A 20,201-nucleotide genomic window follows, 5' to 3' on the forward strand; every position below is an offset into this window, starting at 1 on the left:
TGGAGATTTAATCCACTGCTCCTGAGGCTGCTGGGAGAAATTTCCCTTTCTCTTCTTTGTTCGCACAGCTCCGAGGGTTCAGCTTTGGAATTGGCCCCGCCTCTGTGTGTAGGTCGCCTGAGGGCATCTGTTCTTTTCTCAGACAGGACGGGGTTAAAGGAGTAGCTGCTTCGGGGGCTCTGGCTCACTCAGGCCATGGGGAGGAAGGGGTACGGAGTGTGGGGCGAGCCTGCGGCGGCAGAGGCCAGCTTAACGTTGCACCAGCCTGAGGCGCGCCATGCGTTCTCCCGGGGAAGTTGCCCCTGGATCACGGGAGCCTGGCCGTGGTGGGCTGCACAGGCTCCCGGGAGGGGAGGTGTGGATAGTGACCTGTGCTTGCACACAGGCTCCTTGGTGGCGGCAGCAGCAGCCTTAGCGTCTCATGCCCGTCTCTGGGGTCCGCGCTGATAGCCGCGGCTCACGCCCGTCTCTGGAGCTCGTTTAGGCGGCGCTCTGAATCCCCTCTCCTCGCGCACCAGGAAACAAAGAGGCAAGAAAAAGTCTCTTGCCTCTTCGGCAGCTCCAGACTTTTTCCGGGACTCCCTCCCGGCTAGCTATGGTGCACTAGCCCCTTCAGGCTGTGTTCACACAGCCAACCCCAGTCCTCTCCCTGGGATCCGACCTCCGAAGCCCGAGCCTCAGCTCCCAGCCCCCGCCCGCCCTGGCGGGTGAGCAGACAAGCCTCTCGGGCTGGTGAGTGCTGGTCGGCACCGATCCTCCGTGCGGGAATCTCTCCGCTTTGCCCTCCGCACCCCTGTGGCTGCGCTCTCCCCCGTGGCGCCGAAGCTTACCCCCTCCGCCACCCGCAGTCTCTGCCCGTGAAGGGGCTTCCTAGTGTGTGGAAACCTTTCCTCCTTCACAGCTCCCTCCCACTGGTGCAGGTCCCATCCCTATTCTTTTGTCTCTGTTTTTTCTTTTTTCTTTTGCCCTACCCAGGTATGTGGGGAGTTTCTTGCCTTTTGGGAGGTCTGAGGTCTTCTGCTAGCGTTCAGTAGGTGTTCTGTAGGAGTTGTTCCACATGTAGATGTATTTCTGATGTATCTGTGGGGAGGAAGGTGATCTCCACGTCTTACTCTTCCACCATCTTGAAGCTCCTCTCCTTATAGCATTTTAATCAATTAAGATTTATTGATTCATTTTATGTGCTTTGCACTTTGCTGAGTATTATTGATATTAATGTAAATAATTAGTTGCCCTCATGAAGGTTAAAATTTAATTGAAGAGAAATAAATTGATGATGAGACCACACTAAAGTGCTAATGGTGTGAGGTGAGATTTGGAGTAGACCATAAAGGATGATGAAGATTTGATTTTGGAAAGCAGAGACGGGAGGATCTTTATGAACAATAACTCAGACGTGAATGCAAGATAGGTGAAGAATGAAGAGCTTAACCATTTTATAACTGAGAGTATATATTTGGGATAATGGGAAATTAAGTAGAATAGAAGGAGATGGTCATCAGTAGTCCAGGAAGTTTACAATTGATGAAGTAGACAATAATATACCCATATCAATTTCAAGTATATTAGAAGATGTAATCAGTATTTTAGGGAGTGGAGTGGATTAGAGCAAGGAGAAGGAAGATCAACTTAGAAGGGTTTTACAGAACTTTGGAAAATTTATCTTAGATGTAGCCTTCAAAGAATGCCTGTGCCCTTTGGCCCAGTAATTCCATTTCTAAGACTTCTAGGAAGATATTCCAAAATGTGTGGTGTCTGAAGGACAGAGAACTGGATCATGGCAACAGTTTGAAGTAACTTGTTTTTCTTTCATGTATTCTTGCTTCCTGGTACCTTTTTCTTCCACATCCCATTGAGTCCAGGGGTGGGGGATTTTCCTACAATCTGACAAAGTGATTGGGTTCCCATGAGTTGAAAGATCTGGGATCCCTTGGAGTAGGCACAGATTCTTAATCAAGCCTCTATAGAACTGTAGAGAGTTCATAGTTGAGTTCTGGGGTTCTTGAATTTTCTGAAATTATATGTAAGATTTTGGATTATTTATTTTTCTAGAGCAAGTTTCAGATTCTGAAAGATGTCTGTGACCCACCCAAACTAATAACATCGCTTAAAAGATGAACTGTCTACAAAGTCTCCATCTTATCTCTTTAGAAGCTGCTGAAACCAAGTAGAAAGAAGACAAGTGATTATTGAGCCATATGAAATTGTCAAAATTTAATTTAGTAGTTTTTGACATATAAAAACATCAATTTCAAATGATCCAACCTAATATATTCTTAAATAACTTTTTTACACTTTTAAAATGTAAAGGTATTCACTTTAGGAATGTAGATGCTAGTTAAGCAGTATATATTCAATTTTGTGTTTAAATATAGTTATTTAAAAATTACTTATGCAGTATTAGGAGTATTTCTCCTTTGTATTTAAGGTTTTTACTGTGGTAAAACAAGGACAGGGAAATGGTGGAAAGAGAAATGAAAGATAGGAAAACCAAAAAAGTATATGGTGTAATACAAAAATAGCAAATAGATTCAAATTATTCACTAACTTTAATTGTTGGTTAAGCTCTGCTCGGATCTCTTTGATAATGAAAATTGTCAGGCCCTGTCTGGCTCAAGGGTACAAAGCACCGTAATGAATCTGCCCTGTCTGTTGTGTCTACCATGAGCATGAGAGGCCTGAGTGTTGTAACTCAGACCACTTGTTTGTTGTTCCATTAATTACATTGATTTAATCAGAATTTCTGTGTTAGCCAGAGCATTACATTTCTTCCAATGATGTATTGTATGACTGTCATAAGTGGAGTTTGGCAGTTGAAACTTTGAGTCAAGAAAACCAAATTTAATTGTAAGTTATTTCTTGGAAGAGTTCAGATAACCAGCAGTGATACAGTTTGGCTTAGAGTTTGTTTGTTTCTTTCTTTCTCTCTTTCTTTTCTCAATTTTCACCATCCTTTTATTTTCAATTAAGCGAAGAACCAAGAAAAAATGTAATTGAAATGAAGAAACGTTTTAAACCTAAAGCATTTTTTTTCTTTTGTAGCTCGCTTTCTGATTCTAAACAGATCAACATTTTAAGAAAAGCAAGATCTTATATAAAACAGAAAAAGTATGATGAAGCAGTAAGTATGCAGGCCTTGTATATATAAATAGCTGATCATTCAGGTATGGGGAGGGGCAAGTATGGTGATGGAGAGCAAAGTGGGCAGGCCAGGGAGCTTTCCTGAACCTTTAAGGAAGGGTTGAATTTCCTAAGTACCTGCTTTATCCACATGGACATACTTCTCTTATTTCAGGTAATGTTATAGGTAAACTTTTTTAGGTTAACATTGGAAATGAACAATTGCTGTTCTCTATAATGAGAAAGTATATTCCAAGCTTCTGTCATCCAACTTATTTATGCATAATATTTTAGAACATGACATATCTGTGCATTTAGAATTAGCTTCACACTATTAGAAATCTAATGGTTCATACTGAAGCTCTGACTTTTCCCAACTCCTACCCTACTATGTTTTTCATTAATTTTCTCTGTTTTAAATGATCATATAATTTTAAAGTAAGAAAGAATTCTATTTTTGGTTTCTAAAATTGCCTAAGTAGTATGATGGCATTTCTAATGCTTATTTTTGTTACGGTTTTACAGTGGCAAGCTACTCTTCTCCACTAAAATATTAAGCTATTTTAATAATGTTTTATAACTGATTTGGGTAGTCTGATATGAGAAAGTCAAAAAATGTAAATGTGGGCATCTCCTATCAGGGACCTATATTAGAGAACCATTTCTTTCATGTGTCATTTGAAGATAATTTCCACAAAATGAATCATTTAGAATCATTTAAAATCATTGCACATCTCGTAGATAGTTTGCATTTTAAATGTCCTTTCTTATCAAGATTTAGAAATTTATTTTATTCAGGAATTTTTCTTATACTTTGCAAGAAGGTCCTTGAACAATCAAAATCTGTTTTTGATCAATCATCTATGGTTACTTTAATAATTTTTCTTCCTTTGAAACTTAGATTTTCTTTGTCTTTGCATGTGGCAAGTTATATTTTTCTTTCTCCATAGGTCTCCCTTTGCAAGGAGCTGATTAATCTTGCATTGAAAGGATTGTCCTATTATCACACTTATGACAGATTCTTTTTGGCTTTCAATGTCGTTCTTGGTTTTGTGGGATCGACATCTTATGCTTCTTTGCTGATCATCAAGTCTCACTGCAACCTTACCAGAGGCGTTAGTAAAGAAGTCAAGGTATGTTCAGAAAGTATAATGAAGATTCAGATGATGGTGTAAAATCATAAGACTAAGGAAAGAAATTATATCAAATTAACTGCAGTGAGTTCATATAATGTACATGCTGTACTAAGCTAACTCTTTCATTTGCTTTTGTTGTACTGGGTCTTTTTTTCTCAGTAATCTCTGTTTCTTTAGTTGGGAAAAGGGTGTATCAATAATAATGGTCCTGTAACTTAAGAGGCTATAAAGATAGCTGTGTAATTTACATTTGCCTATGGCATTAACTGTGTTGTTTTTCTGTTTATTTTTATAATTATTTAGCATGTTATAAGTATTCCGTATCTTTCTACAGTACAGGTGATCAGAAAACAGTTTCAAAGCAATATATTTAACTTTATCTGATATTAAGTTTAGGAGCTGGAAAGAAATAAAATCACTTATTCAAAATGTTCCTTTTAAAATAATATACATTTTTCTGGAACTATCCTTACCTTTTTCATCTTTCTAAAATTCTTAAATACAGATTTCCAGAACTTTCTATATATCCTCATTTTAAGAATTAGTCCCTAGTTTACTGTACTTTCAATGCCAAAAAAACCCCGCTCTTTAATAATACTTTATACAACTGAGAAAATATAACAGTACATATATGGTTTTACTATATTAAAACACTTTACTCTTTTAAAATATATTACTGTCATTTACCAGGGATAATATGCCTCTTCCATCTCCTTTACTTCATTCTCTAATGATTATTACCATGTCCAAATCCTCTAAAAAGTAATATACCTGAATGGTGTATTATTAATAATAATAGTCTGCAGACATTTCCAGTGGTAACTTTTTTCAATTTTATACTTTATTTTTCTGTAATGGAAGGAAGAGCAGTAGTATTTATTCCATTTTTTTATAATGCTGTAATGCATCTTAAATAATTTACCCCAAGTAATTTTCATTATTTGAATGTATGTGAAATTGGCTAGAGTAGAAATCATTTCTTACGTGGTAGGAAAAGAGACAAAAACAAACGTGTTTTAGTGGAGGATATAACTAGGCATTCAGCTGGGTATTTGAAATTTATTTTGCCACTTTAAACGTAACAGTGCTGGAAGTAGGCATTATAATTTTTCTTTATAAAAGAGGAAACTGAAGCTATTTAAGTAATTTGCAAAAGGCCATTCAGCTAGGATGTGGAGGAACTGAGATTTGAGTCCAGAGTAGTCTAATGCCAAACACTGCCTTTTGGTATTTGTCTTGACGTTTTGGGTTATTGAGAAGGGATATGATGTCTTTAGATTGTTGTGTCAGCAGATTTCACAGCTGATAGTTCTTTATTCATTAATCTGATAATGCAGAGAATATTTGTGTATACAGCACAATGCTAGATGCTTCATAGGATACACCAAGAAATACAAAATTCAGATACAAAATTACAAGCTTCTCAAGGAGCTTGTAATTAAATAAAGTAGGTAAGAGATGTATACACATAGCCACCTTATCAGGTATAGGTCATATACTATGCTATATTACATAAGACAACAAATGTTTGACAACTTTAATATAAAATGTTAAGTGAATGTGATACAGTGACTATCATTTTAAATAAAGAAAATCTCACTTTAGTTAGGGTGATGATAACAGGAAAAAATAAGTCTTGATGGAAATTTAACAGTCAGAATATAGGAAGAGGAGAAGAATTAAAACAAATTGAATAATATAAATAGAGGCAGAGTTGGGAAGATGTATTTTTATGCTGGGATAATAAGTAATATTTATTAAACAGTACTATTCCAGGACTGTCCTGGATGTTGTACATGTGTTATTCAGTTAAGCTTAATACTACCCTAAATTTAATGGTTATGATTCTCATAATATGGATGGGGGAATTTAGGCTCAGAGAGATAAATGTTTTCCTCAAGGACACACTGGTGTCCTTGAACTCTAATACTTAAATTCATGCTCTTTCTATACCATGCTGCCTTCAAAATAAATAGTTCAGTTTGGGGGGAATTTGGGAGGTTTGTTCAAGGGCCTAATAAGAGATAATACTGATAATATAGATTAGGTGGAAGTAATCAAAGGCCTCAAATGCTAGACTATAGAGTTTAGACTTTATTTAATGAAGAGCTGGTCTATCACTTAGAGTTAAACCAGAGAAATAGACCAGTAGGATCTCTGTATTAAGAAATTTAGTGTAAGGAATTGGCTCATGTGACTGTGGGGCTAGTTAGGCAGGTCCTAAGTTCAGAGGTCAGGCCATCAGGAAGGGCAGACTGGAACTTGCAGGCAGGAGCGGAAGCTTCACTCCACAGGTACAGTTTCTTCTTCAGGGAACCCTCTGTTCTGCTCTTAGAGCCTTTTGTGAACCAGGCTCACCGTGATTGTTCAGGATAATCTCCCTTAAAGTCAACTGATTATGGACTTTAATCACATCTACAAGATATTTTCACAGCCAACACCTAGATTAATGTGTGATTGAATAACTAACTAGGGTCTGTAGCCTAGCCAAGTTGACACATAAAACTGACCATTACAGTTGAGGTTATTAAAAGTATTTTGAACCCTTTGGTTCTGTTTGCAAAACATTCTGATTCTTCTTCAGCAAGAGTTTATAATCTAGTGAAGTGACAGCATCTGGAGGAAGAATAAGTTGCCAGAAGTCTACAGCATTAACCAAAGGGAGGCTTGGAGAGCAATTAGGATGTGAGATGATTGCAGCTGTGCACGCATTAGAACATGATGCTTGCAGTTGGGGTGTAGGGAGCCTTCACCGAGGTAGTTGTTGCCAAAGTCAAATCTTAAAGGGTGAGTCGGATAGCCCAATAGAAAAAAGGAAAAAGGTGCAGGGAGAGCAGCACATGCCAGATGAGGAGTGAGGTAGCATGGCTTCTTGGAAGGGCTGCAAGTCACTGATACGGCTAGACTATAGAGGGCCTGGGGGGAGTGAGAGATGAGCTTGCAGCAAATTCTACTCTCCACTGCCGGATGAGGAAACAGAGCTTGAGACAAGCTAAATGGTTTAGTCAAATTGACAGCAAATAGAACAGCAGTGCTGGAATTAAATTTAGGTCTGACTCCAAAGTTTCTGTCACTTCTCCATGACAGTGTCCCCCAGATTATACAGGTTTATCACTCTTACAGACAACTCTGCAGTGAACATTCTCTTTAAAGGTAATTTGCCATAGCTCTTCCTAATTGAACTCTGCATTTAACTTCTATCTTCTCTTCTCCTTTGCTTTTGCTAGTTCAGATGTCTTTTGCTTTAGAACTGAATATCCTTATTTTGCCACATGCTTCCCTTATTCTCTCACTACTTAGGGAAATCACAAGATGTTAACCCCTTAAACCAAGTCCCAGGATTCCATCTCCACCTGTATGGTTTAAACTCCTCATAGGCCAGCACCTAGTACTGAGCATGGCGTAGACTGTGCGACTTAATCATTGTTAGTTGGATGGAGGAGTGATGACAATGCATACAGCATGGTTCATTATCATCAGGTGTTTTTTGGAGGGTCTGGGGAGGCAGGGAGTTAATGATGATGAGGTAGAAAATGTTCCCCATTCCTGTTATTTAAAATCCTTTCAATTTTTACTTTAGCTGAACTGAATTCTTTTTGATTTGGTTTCCTACAAGTAGATGTTTATTTGTAATGTCGATTACTTTATGTGTCAAAGGATTGGATAATTATATGATATTGTACTGACTCTAGAAAATCGCTCGAGTGTCTTTTTTAGGTACTCTTTAAACTTATTTTCTTATTATTTTACTATCCTCAGAGTGACGTGAAACCAGTCCCAATTCCTAAAGTGAATCCCTGCCTCAGGCACCTTGAGCTTTAGAGACTCTACCTGTCCATATCTGTTTGAGACTTGCTCCTTCTTCCTCCACCCCTTGCTATGGGACCTCCATTTCCAGTGCTAGTCACTGAGAGGTTTCTGTAGTGACTTTTGGGACTAATGCAGAGAGGTAGAGGAGGAGAGAAGAAAAATAAAGGTGATAATGATAGCCATTATTTATTAAGCAGTAGTAATATTCTGGGCATTTTGTTAAGCTCTTTTCATAATCTCATTTAAGCATTACTAGCCTTGATAAATAGATATGGAATTATTCTTCGCATTTTAGAGATGGGGTAAAATTAAGTCTCAGAATCTGTTTTGTACTTTGCTCATGGTCATACAGTGAGCAAGTGACAGAGCCAAGATTTGAATTCTGATCTGTGTAGCTCCAAACTCTTAATCACAATGCTATGTCTCACCTTCCTTTTTACAACTCTGCCCTAGTTTATTCTTGCTTCTTTACTTCCTTTCTGGTGACATTTTAGGCCAGAGGGAGGAATTATAAAGGGGAAAAAAACTCTTGCTTTTCCTCCCTAACCTCCCCTACTCCAGAAGGTAATTCTTAATTCTCACCTTATTTAGTTTGGGTAGCAAAACAAGGGGGAAACAGAGAGAGAGAAAACAAGGCACGGAGGCAAGAGAGTACCATGTGACCCCTCCAGTCCTGTTTTTTTCTCCCGTGCGCTCTTAGCATCACAGCTTTCCATAAGTGTGTTCTTGTCCCAATCATTGGCATTTCTGTCCCTGACCCTCGCATCATTACTCCTGGCCCAGAGCACCCACGGCCTGTGGAGGCCGTCACTGGTGATTTACATGGAGGAGCTCCTTTCTTGTTCGGCAGGTGTTTGGGAGAGAAGATATGACTGAATGAACCTACTGTGGTCGGGTGATGGAGAGAGAAGCGTGGGCAGCATGTCAAGTTGAAGTTTGAATAGATAGAATCATTGTTCCAAATGAAGATTAGGTCCCACAGTTTGTTGTAGATTAAATGGGCTTTTGTGGGCTTGTCAGTGAACTCAATCAACATTTATAAAATTGTTACTAAGGAGAAATATGTTCAGAGTTCCGAACAAGTTACTTGCAAACAAACTTTAGGAGCATAGTCATTTTAAATTGAGAATTACCTAATTGCAACAATTCCAGGCTATCCAGCTTTTTCTCCTGTAATGTGCTTCTCCAATGACAGATTTTTTTTAAATGTAGTTCTTAGATTAATCATATAGTTGTAGAATCACTGAAAGAAAGTAATGTATTTTCTTCACTTTATAAAATCTCTTTTAAAAACCTATCAAGTAACATGGGTTTGGAGTGTTTTCAATGTTTTGTTTAACTTTCAGAAACCAAGCCATCTCCTGTCATGTAGTTTTGTAGCTGTTGGCGTTTTACTAGCACTTTTCCTGCTGATTCAAGCCTGTCCCTGGACTTACTACATATATTGCTTGTTGCCACTGCCAGTATGGTATGCGGTTCTGAGAGAGTAAGTAACACATCTTGTGGTCTTGTTTTTCACTTCACTGACAGTTAAATCTGTATTTAAATGCATTAGATTTCTGTAACATAAGTCATGAAAGATAATTATAATACCCTCAAATCTCCAAGCCCTTTCATTTCATTCATAGCAGCATAAAGTTGCATATAAACAGGCATTTTTTTTTTCTTGGCCGCACCTTGAGGCCTGCAGAATCTTAGTTCTCCAACCCAGGATTGAACCGGGGCCCTCGGCAGTGAAAGCGCAGAGTCCTAACCACTGGACCTCCGGGGAATTCCCTAAACATCCTTTTTATTTTACTTTTCCCTTTTGACTTCATCTTGATTACCCTGAGGTAGCACTGGCCTCATTCCCTTCTTTGTGTTATCTTTTATAAGAAAAATCTGGAGTAAAACTTAAATAATTAATATGGATTGTACTATGTCAGGAGTGACTTACGTTTTGAATTTGTCTCATCATCCCAGTTTCCAGTGTATCTTCATGTTTCACAAAGCAATTTGCATGCTTTTGTTCTATACATTTTTGCCCCTCCTTTCCCAGCTATCATGTAAACCTAGATGAATGAAAGTTCGCAATTAAATCCAATCTAGTAATGTATACCTACAGGGGTTAGGGGAGATTATTCTTGTATGCTGTGGTTCTACCTTTAAGTGCTTGCTCACAAGTTGGACTTGAAATGGATTCTTATCATTGTAGAAAACATCAGAGGTAGAGCTCTCATGCAAGTTATAAGCATTTTAAAAGAAAATCACTAAAATGTTGGGCTGGTTCACGTTCACAGGCAGCGAGGGTCATGTTACAGATTGTGTTGATTTCTATATTTGCACCAGTAATCTAGAATTTAAACTTAGTCTTGGGCATCCTTTGAGCAAACCAGACGCCGAAAGCAGACCAGGGAATGACAGCCCAGAATAAGGGTGTTGTCAGGGTTGGCGAGCATGTTGCAATGACACAATGTGTTTTCTTTTCTAATTTTTGTTACCTCCAGCTTTGACCACCTCTTCTTAATATGAAAAATAAAAATTAATGTTAAAATATTTTAAATGTTAACATTTTTAAAAACAAGGCAAAAAGAACAGACGGTTACTTCTCCATTTGAAAGGAATAGGGTTGCTGGATGTACATATTTAAATTGGATTTTTTCCTAATGTCATTTGCTCTGGCTTAAAAATTTTTAGAATGAAAGGTGTTATCCAAAATTCCCTCCTGAGTTATTAAATGTTCTATTTATGAAGAACACGTATACATTTAAATTTTAAGGATAGAGTGATTTTGAAAATATGTTGTGTTCTATCTTTATCTTTTTGATAGATTATAAAGAAAATAAAACATAAAAATTCACTCTTCTTCTAGAAATAATCTAAATGATTTTACAAAATCATCACTGTTGAGAACAAAAGAAACATTCTCCTTTTGACTGGTGTTAGCTTTTCTTTCCTAACATGGCACCTTAATTGTTTTGATGACATTATGTAACCATTGTTTTCAATCAGAAAAAGGTTATAAACCAAGTGATACTGACTTTTTATAATTGCCTACTTAATAATGCACTACCAATGCTAAAAAAATTTTTCCAGTGATGAAATGTAAAAAGGACTCAAGTATGTAATACATTTTTAATGGTTATGAATTCACATTTAATTACAATTAGTGTACAATTAGTGACATCTTAAATTGAGTTTGGAAAAGGTTATTTCACCCAGTGAAAAAGTGCAATTAAGATTTTTCTCTACCTAGACTAGGAAAACGTACCTTTATTTTATTAAGACAGTTGAGATTTCAATATAAAATTAACTTTAGTGAATTTTAAAAATGTTCTCTATGTTTATTCATTTGGGTTTATTGTATTTTATTTCTGATGTTGTATCTGTAATTGTATGTGCCCATGTTTAAACTAAGATCCAATAAGATTCATTTATTGTCATTAATGTTTATAAAAAAACCAAGCAAATTAATGTGATCATTATCAACTTAATTCAGAAGTTACATTTTTCCTAGAATACTAGGTTTCAAAAAAAGATTTAGGTAAGTAAAGCCATTGAAACAAATCTGTTGGAGATTATCTTAGTTTTTGAAAAATCTATGAATTGAAAATTCCCTGATTTCTATGCACAAAATTTTTATTTTTTACTATATGAGAACTAATTTTTTTATATTCAATATAGGTTATAAATAATCTTTTTATAAATAATCTTGTTAAACAGATTTCCAGTTATTCAAGGCTTGGTCACATTACTGTTGACCTTCCCTCCAAGTCATTTTGTTGGATACCTGTTACTCTTTATCCTGGGAGTTGAAGTATTAGTAAGTAATTTACCACGTTACCACATTTTCAGGTCTCTTTCATACACATGTGACTCCTTTGAAATGACCTCATTTTCCCTTTCTTCTTTGGATTGCATTACTAGGTTCTCAGTTTTTTCTACCGCTATATGCTTACAGCTGGACTCATTGCGTTTGCAGGTTGGCCATTTATCACTCCACTGTGGACTCGAGCAAAGGTATAAGTACTCACTTTGAAATTAGGCAGAGTCATAGCGGCTTTGTTTTGATATGCGTTTAACTCAGGGAATTATTCATTTTTTTAAGAAAAGGGTAGAATGTGACCTTACATAAAGATCCTGATCCTTTTGACAGGAGGACTGACGTTGACTTTACGGTTTCAGTGATTCATGCAGACTTTCATATCAAAGTGAACTGGTCTTGTGGTGATTGAAATACTCAAGAAGCAGAGCTGATTTGTCCTTCTCTGAAGCACTTCCTAGATTCCTTTAGGCTCAAATATCTAAATGCCACAGAGGAACTGCCCAGAGCAGTGCGGTGGCATGAGAGGCCACACTCTGGACTCAAGTCAGAGGAGTCACCTCCCTCCTGGTCTGGAGCCACCTCAGTTTTTCTCTGGAGAAGTATTTATTCATGATACATTATTTTCAAGTATAATTACTCCTGATTTTCTGCCTTTAACTAGGTAGGTAATTACAGTGTGCTTCTACAAAGAATACTCTCATGTTTCCACTTTGATACTTTTTGGTGGAGGTAGCAGGAAGATAGAAATATCTTCTTTCTACTCTATGAGAACCTACAAAATTTTCCAATTAATGGGACTATTGACAATTTTTTTGTCTTAATCTAATTACAGAAGTATTTTTACTTATTTCCCTCCTGGGCATAATCATTTGATTATGATTGCAGGCCAGCTTTCTTAAAGATGTCATCAATATATGGTAGAACATAAATTGAATGAAGTGCTTGCTTTGAAACAGCAGACCTGAGTCTAAATCCTGGCTGTTTCATTTACTAGTAATAGATCTGGTGCTACTTACACTTTGACATCTCTAAGCTCAGTTTCCTCATCTGAAATACTGTGAATAATATAGCCTACCTATTGAGGTTATTGTGAGAACTAAATGAGATAATGCCTATATCATACCTAATATAGTGCCTACTATATAACAGATCCTTCACAAATAGTAACTATATTACTTTTTAAAGTAAAGAGATGTAAGGCTTTGAATTTTCCTTTTAGTTTCACAGCCATGTAGTCTGTGAAACAATGAAGACAGTTTTTTGTACCATAATTGTCTAAAGATAACTTTTTTCTTTATTTCAGAGCACCTCACTGAGTTGGATTTTCTTCTGTTTGCTCCTGGCAGTGTTCCCACTTATGCCTGTTGTAGGACGAAAGCCAAATATCTTTCTAGTGTATGCACCATATTTTAACTTATTTTCTTTTTAGTGCAATTGTTTTTCTCAATCAACACTATGAAATATGAACCAAGTCTTGGCCATGAGTTTAAAATCATGTGAACAAACTAGAAGTTAAAATACTAATATCAAACCATTAGTCATAATTTTGGATCAGGCTCTGAGAGGCATTAAAACTCCCTGAAGGTGCTTCTGGACCTTTGTAAAACATAAAATTGTGCCAGGCGCTTGGCAAATTAAATGGTCATTATTTCATTTAACATTTCCTTTCTTATTTTCTAATCATGTAATCATCTTTGTTACTTTCTTTTGAACTTTGTGTAACCAACTTTTTAGCATTCTAACCCCATCTTTGATAGATGAGGGTATATCTTTTGAAGGAAAATTAACTCAATATTTTTTTAAAGTATGTGTTCATTTTAAAGTACCTATAAATTATATACATTTTATCTCATTTCTGTGAGAATAACAATATGGAATAGATCAGAAATTATTCCAGGAAGTCAATTTATTAGCAGAGCTCAAAAAATTGTATTGAATTCTAAGAATATTTTATCTAAGCCATACTTTATTAGTTCTAAGTGAAAACATTTTGCAGCTGTCATAAACTGTAAACAGCATGTGCAAAGATGAATTCAAACATTTTATTTTTTGCTTCCCACTACTCTGTGAGCTCTTCTCTTGTCTCTATAAAGCCGCTTTCCCTCCTTTCATTGGCCTCTACCCATCTGTCCTGCTCAAGCACTATTGACATATTTGAAAAGGACTTATGCTAAAAGGAAAAGAAATTATATAAATGGTCTTCATAGAAATTTTTCACTTTACCTCTTCCAGTAAAGATTAATTCAGGAAGCAAACTTGTTAAATCATGAGAAATCTAATTTATATTTTTAAAAATTATGTTGCTTCCCCTCTTAATATAAATTCCTCAGTGCTTCAAGTTTCCCAGTAGCTATATTTGCAACTTCTTCATTTTGCCTCCTGGTTTATGGAGAAATTGCTACTCTCCATTTGATCTCTCACCTCATCTCCCTTCTTTAGAAAATTACAAAGATAGATACGTGAAATATTTAAGGATAAATTAAAAGAAAGAGCAAAACTGTATATAACATAGCTATAATATTCCTGTTACTCCAGTTTTCTGAGGTAAAAACGTATTTGCCAATTAATTGAAATACCAAATTATTTTTTTTAAGAGGGTATGGGGGAGAAAAAGCAAAAACAAAGAATCTTAATCATACACGGTTGTTTTTCATAAGTTTTAATTAACTTTTCCCTCATGATTCTTAAAGAGAATATTAGAAGAATCAAAACAAAAGCAAAAACAAGCATTTTCCTGGGAGTTCCTGCTTCACGTTCTCCATAACGCTGCCTTTTGCTCTTTCTTATTTCTCTTAAACCAACTCCTTTTCACATAGTTCTATTATATTACTGGGTTCCAGATTCTATCCTCAACATAATTTCAGTCGTCCTATGTTACTTGGATTTTTAGGAGGTGAGAAATAGAACTCAATAGTAATAGTACAGTATTTCCTTGATGTTAGTCTCCTTCGACTTCAGGTACCATACTGTATCTGGTGTTCTTGAAAAAGTGTAATTTGTTGTTTCATTACTGTACCAATGCATCACCCACATGCTGCTTTTGTGGCCCCTCTTCCATCCTTCCCTTAGCCAGAAACAGCTGTGAAAAGCACCAACGTCAATGATAGAGAGGAACAATTTGTGGATTATAAATGTAGATTTTCCTTTTTGTATGAGTAAGTGCTCATAGTCAGAAAATTTATGGTGTAGATACTGATATATTTGTTTAGCTATCTTTTATATTGTTTTCTGTAAATTTGTCCAAGTCAAGCTGAGAATTATGGTATGCGTAAATGTTAAAAAAATCAAATTATAGAGATAAGATGAAGATACTTAAAAAATTGTGTGAAAAGTTACAAATGACACCATCCCCACAGGATCTTTATTCTAAGATTTTTATTCTTCTTACACCTGTGTATTCATTTTGTTACTTCATCTTGATTAAGCCAAATGATTGAGAGGTTCTACATTAGAGTAAAATATCTAATATTTTCATGTGACATATATTCTATAAATGTCTTACAAAAATTTGAAATTGTGAATTGTGTTTTAAAACAGAGTGGGTGCAGGCTTGCTGGTTCTTCTGCTATCCCTGTTTGTTGTAACATCTGTCATAAAAAGAAAAGATAGTTTTGTAAATGAAGAGCTGGTGTTACATCTATTACAGGTCAGTTACAGATTTTCAACACTATGTTATACGAATGATACACTAAAATGTATCTTACAGTTGTATTTAATTATCTTGTTCTTGAGATGCCATCCTGTTTTTTTTAACCTCAATACCAGCTGAGAAGAGTTTTCTGTTTAAGATATTACATGGAAATATATTCTCTAAAAGGTATGAAATAGCAAAAAGGTCAACAGGAGGCCCCCCCAAAACGCCTAGATAGCAGAGATTAAGGAGATATAAGAGGTATTGTCCAAAGAGTTGAACTGAAAAAGACTTCCTCTGGTCTGAGATTCTGTGTTGTCCTAATTTGGGTCAGGAAAAAAGTAAGTTCTTTGAAGTGAAAGCAGCCGCTTAGTATGTTTATATGAAGATTAGTCAGTTTAAGACTTCAGATGACATACTAGGAGAAAATAAACTTCACTTTGGTTGGTGGCTTTGGAGTGGTGAAAAGAACTTTGAACTTGACATTTCAAAATTGAGTCAATTCCCAGTTATGCTTTGTACTAGATGTGTGATTTTCAGTAATAAAACTTGTCTGTTTGTTTTTAATCTGTAAAGATAATATCCAGTAGGGTTGTAAGAGATTATATGATGTCATATTCTGTAAAATGATAGCTTTTTTATAGATAAGAGTGGAAACCACTTTTTTTTTCCTTTTCAACAATAAACAATAAACCACATCTAGAACACTGATAAAAAAACTTCTTTGAGTCTCCTCAAAAAATTTACTCAGAACAAAGCTGGGATAATAGTATTTCCAAGAACACTAAAAAATTAAAATATACAACACTTAAAAGATGTTAACTCGTTCTTGGAGAACAACAGAGAGCATATAAAAAGAGAAGTATTTTTGTCAAAGATCCTATGAAGCCATTGAAGCGTATCTTTTCATTTTAAATAGTATACCGACTGGTTTTACACTAAACCATAGTAGCTTTGAAAAAATTCACCTGTAATAATGAATACTTTGACAGAAGTGAGTGTTTCTGAATCTTACTCTGTAGGAACAAAGAATACCATGTTAAAATTCTTATGGACTTTGTGAGAAATACCCCTAAGTATAAAGTAATTCCTTCTTACATTAACCTTATTACTTTGCATTCATTCCTCTATTGTGTACCATATATATATTTTTATGATTCTAAGATTTGTGTCTTCTCACATTTTAATGTATCTAAAATGAGAATGTGTCTCACATTTGAAAGGATCCTAGAATTGTGTCATAGATTTATTGACAGCAATTTTTCCTTCTTAATTCACTGAAAATATGAGTAAGTTAAATGTATCTCTAGGATTTGGTGATGAGGTTGCTAATCTGATCTTTAAGAGAGTTTACTTTGTTCATAGCCATAATTTAGCTCATTTCTTAAATTGGCTATTAATCCGCTAGTTCAGGGGTCAGCAAACATTTTTCTGACGTGCTAGATTGTACATATTTTAGGCTTGTGGGGCATATGGAGTCTGTTGTCACTTTTCAGCTCTACCGTTGTAGGGCAAAGGGAGCTGTAGACAACATGTGAATGAATGAGAGTGACCATGTTCCAATAAAACAATATTTCTAAAAGCAATAGTTTACCAGCTCTACACTAGTTTGTATATATTCCCTAAAGAATATTGTACTCCTTGTATTCCCAGTACCAGTGAAAACTCAGGCCACAGATATGTATCGAATGAATAAATAGATATGACTGTTAGTGAGGGCCAGATGTGGAAGACGCTCAGCCATATACACCAAGCTATATACATTTCACTCTCTGCAGTTCCATGATTTAAGAAAACTTCAAGATTAATAACAAATATTTCTAAGTAGAAACAGTGTGATAATGTATGCCAAAATACTCCTGAAAGTGTAAAACACCTCATTCATGCTTGTAAAGGAGGGCTTTTGCTTAGTACAAGAATTCTGACTGTTAGTCTTAGCCACAAGAAGGTGAGCTGGTCCAATTTCAATAACATTTTGGCCAGACTCCAGTTGTTCAAGCACTTTTCTAAGTATTCTTTCTAATATATAAATTAGTCACTCACCACCTTCTCTTTTATTTACGTCTTCTGTGTTTGTTTTCAGATGCTAAGCACGGTGCTTTCCATGTGTGTTGTGTATGGCACTCATAATAGTCTACTCAAGAAACAAGGACTGCCTCTTATTAATCAGGTTGTTAGCTGGATAATATTAGGTAAGAGGTCAATCAGATCAAATGAGATAACTTTCCATCAAGTTACATCTTAAAATTATCCATTTACATCTGTATCATTGCTGTTGAAACAAATAATTTTGTTGTGGGAAAATAATAATAACGAGCTATTATTTCTATCTCTTGTTGGAAGTTGACAAGGAAAATTAGAACTTTTGTGAGCATTCATGTGTTATTAAGAATTCCTTGATAGAATATTTATGACTTGATAATAAGGCTGTATATTTATTCGCACCTGATAAAAAGTGCTTCCAGAAGAGAAGAGGGTTTTGTGAAGAGATTCCTATGCTGAAATTTCATGTCAATTCATAAATTCTCCGTTCTTACACAGGGACTAGGAAGCAGTTAAATTTTATCTGTATTTCCCTTGCTGAAAATAACATTGATTAGTCACCTCCCAACACATTACACATTTTATAAAGCCGATTATACATTTTAAAACGTATTCCTCTATAATTCTTTTAAGAATGTGCGTGTGGAGCATACAGATGTCATTTAAGGACTTAGCCTTTTCCTTCCAACTGGAAGACAGGAGCAAACTTTAAGTCGAGGTTTTTCATTAAAAAAAAGAAAAAGTTTGTAATGCCTATGAATGACATGATGTGTAATTTAACATTTATTTATTTATTTATTTATTTATAAATAATTTTTGTTCATCATTAAAAAAAAAAGATCTTTGGATGGAACTTTATCTTAAAAAGACAATTAAGGGATAGGAGTGTTTGTCCTTGGATTGCTCTTAAAATCCAAGCAGAGGCTTAAAAATACAACAGGAAATGGACATGTATCTCCTAAAGTTTTGATTTGCTCATTTTCTATACACCTTGGTCATTGTATAAGTGGAAGTTATTCTTGGACAATAAGTGTTCTTGTATATATAACTTTATTTTCACTATGTAAACTTCATTTCATTATAGGCATTATGTAGGCCTTCCCTTTTAAATTATCTTGATTACTAAAGTTACTATTTACATTCATTCTGCATGACAATAGCAGAGACTGCTCTTTCATTTAAAAAAAAATGTGTTTAGTTTGTACTATGTTCTGGCACTATTCTGTTCTCTGAGAATAATAAATATGGAACAAGTCCCTGCCCTCCTGGAGCTTATATTCTGCAGGGCTGGGTGGTGGGGCTAATATTCTAGTGGGGTATCTATATGTAATTGTCTCTCACATGACATGTTTTCAAATCCACAGAAAAATCAAAAATTATGAATGGCAACGATGACATTAAAGGGAAGTCTTTTTATTTTCCTGCATAGCTTCAAAAATATGCAGTGTATATAACACACACCAGCATATAAACAATATATCACCTAGGGATAAACCACATGAAGAAGAGAAGCAAAGAAAATAGAATTTGTGTTCATGTTATTGTACCTCATTTTTGAACATCTAAAATGTCTAAAAAGGTTAAAACAATAGAAATTTCCCAGAATTACAGAAAGTCATCCTCTACTTCATGTCCTTGTCCATCTGTGATTATGAGTGTATGTATGTATAAAATTTTTTAAACACCATATTCAATATTTTTATCTATTCTACCATCCTTATATTAATTTTTCAGTTGACTTAATAATATCCTTTATGGCATTTTCCCTTTGTTTGTCTTTTATGACATTGACATTTTTGAAGAATATAGCCAATTAACTCTGGGAAAACTTATATTTTACCCATGAGTTACGTTGAGACATTCTAACCAAGAACAAGGGATGTCCTTTCCCTTGTTCAAGTCTACCTTTGTGCCTTATAAAGCAGTCTTCATAGTTTTCTTCATATAGGCTGGGAATATTTCTTGTTAAATATATTCCTAAGTATTTTATCTTTTTTGTTGCTATTATAAATGAGCTTTTCTCATTCATCGTATCTTCTAATTTTTTTTTTGAGTATAAGATGCTATTGATTTTTTTTTAAAACATCTTTATTGGAGTATAATTGCTTTACAATGGTGTGTTAGTTTCTGCTTTATAACAAAGTGAATCAGTTATACATATACATATGTTCCCATATCTCTTCCCTCTTGCGTCTCCCTCCCTCCCACCCTCCCTATCCCACCCCTCTAGGTGGTCACAAACCACCGAGCTGATATCCCTGTGCTATGCGGCTTCTTCCCACTAGCTATCTATTTTACGTTTGGTAGTGTATATATGTCCATGCCACTCTCTCACTTTGTCACAGCTTACCCTCCCCCCTCCCCATATCCTCAAGTCCATTCTCTAGTAGGTCTGTGTCTTTATTCCCGTCTTACCCCTAGGTTCTTCATGACCTTTTTTTTTTTTTTTCTTAGATTCCATATATATGTGTTAGCAGACGGTATTTGTTTTTCTCTTTCTGACTTACTTCACTCTGTATGACAGCCTCTAGGTCCATCCACCTCACTACAAATAACTCAATTTCGTTTCTTTTTATGGCTGAATAATATTCCATTGTATATATGTGCCACATCTTCTTTATCCATGCATCTGTTGATGGACACTTAGGTTGCTTCC

General features: G+C 35.6%; 1 protein-coding gene across 4 annotated transcripts in view; it reads left to right on the forward strand.

Moving 5' to 3' along the window:
• The window catches only part of PIGN (phosphatidylinositol glycan anchor biosynthesis class N), a 166,166-nt gene that overhangs the window by 44,448 nt on the left and 101,517 nt on the right, over nt 1–20,201 (forward strand). For all 4 annotated transcript variants that reach the window (XM_061168923.1, XM_061168922.1, XM_061168924.1 and 1 more), the window contains exons 14-21: nt 3,043–3,121; nt 4,071–4,253; nt 9,413–9,552; nt 11,769–11,868; nt 11,973–12,065; nt 13,175–13,266; nt 15,409–15,517; nt 17,586–17,694. In XM_061168923.1, the coding sequence (XP_061024906.1) occupies nt 3,043–3,121; nt 4,071–4,253; nt 9,413–9,552; nt 11,769–11,868; nt 11,973–12,065; nt 13,175–13,266; nt 15,409–15,517; nt 17,586–17,694 (905 nt within the window). The remainder of the gene's footprint in view (nt 1–3,042; nt 3,122–4,070; nt 4,254–9,412; nt 9,553–11,768; nt 11,869–11,972; nt 12,066–13,174; nt 13,267–15,408; nt 15,518–17,585; nt 17,695–20,201) is intronic.

This window comes from Eubalaena glacialis, chromosome 15 (genome assembly GCF_028564815.1).
Source record: "Eubalaena glacialis isolate mEubGla1 chromosome 15, mEubGla1.1.hap2.+ XY, whole genome shotgun sequence".
Classification (NCBI taxonomy): domain Eukaryota; kingdom Metazoa; phylum Chordata; class Mammalia; order Artiodactyla; family Balaenidae; genus Eubalaena; species Eubalaena glacialis.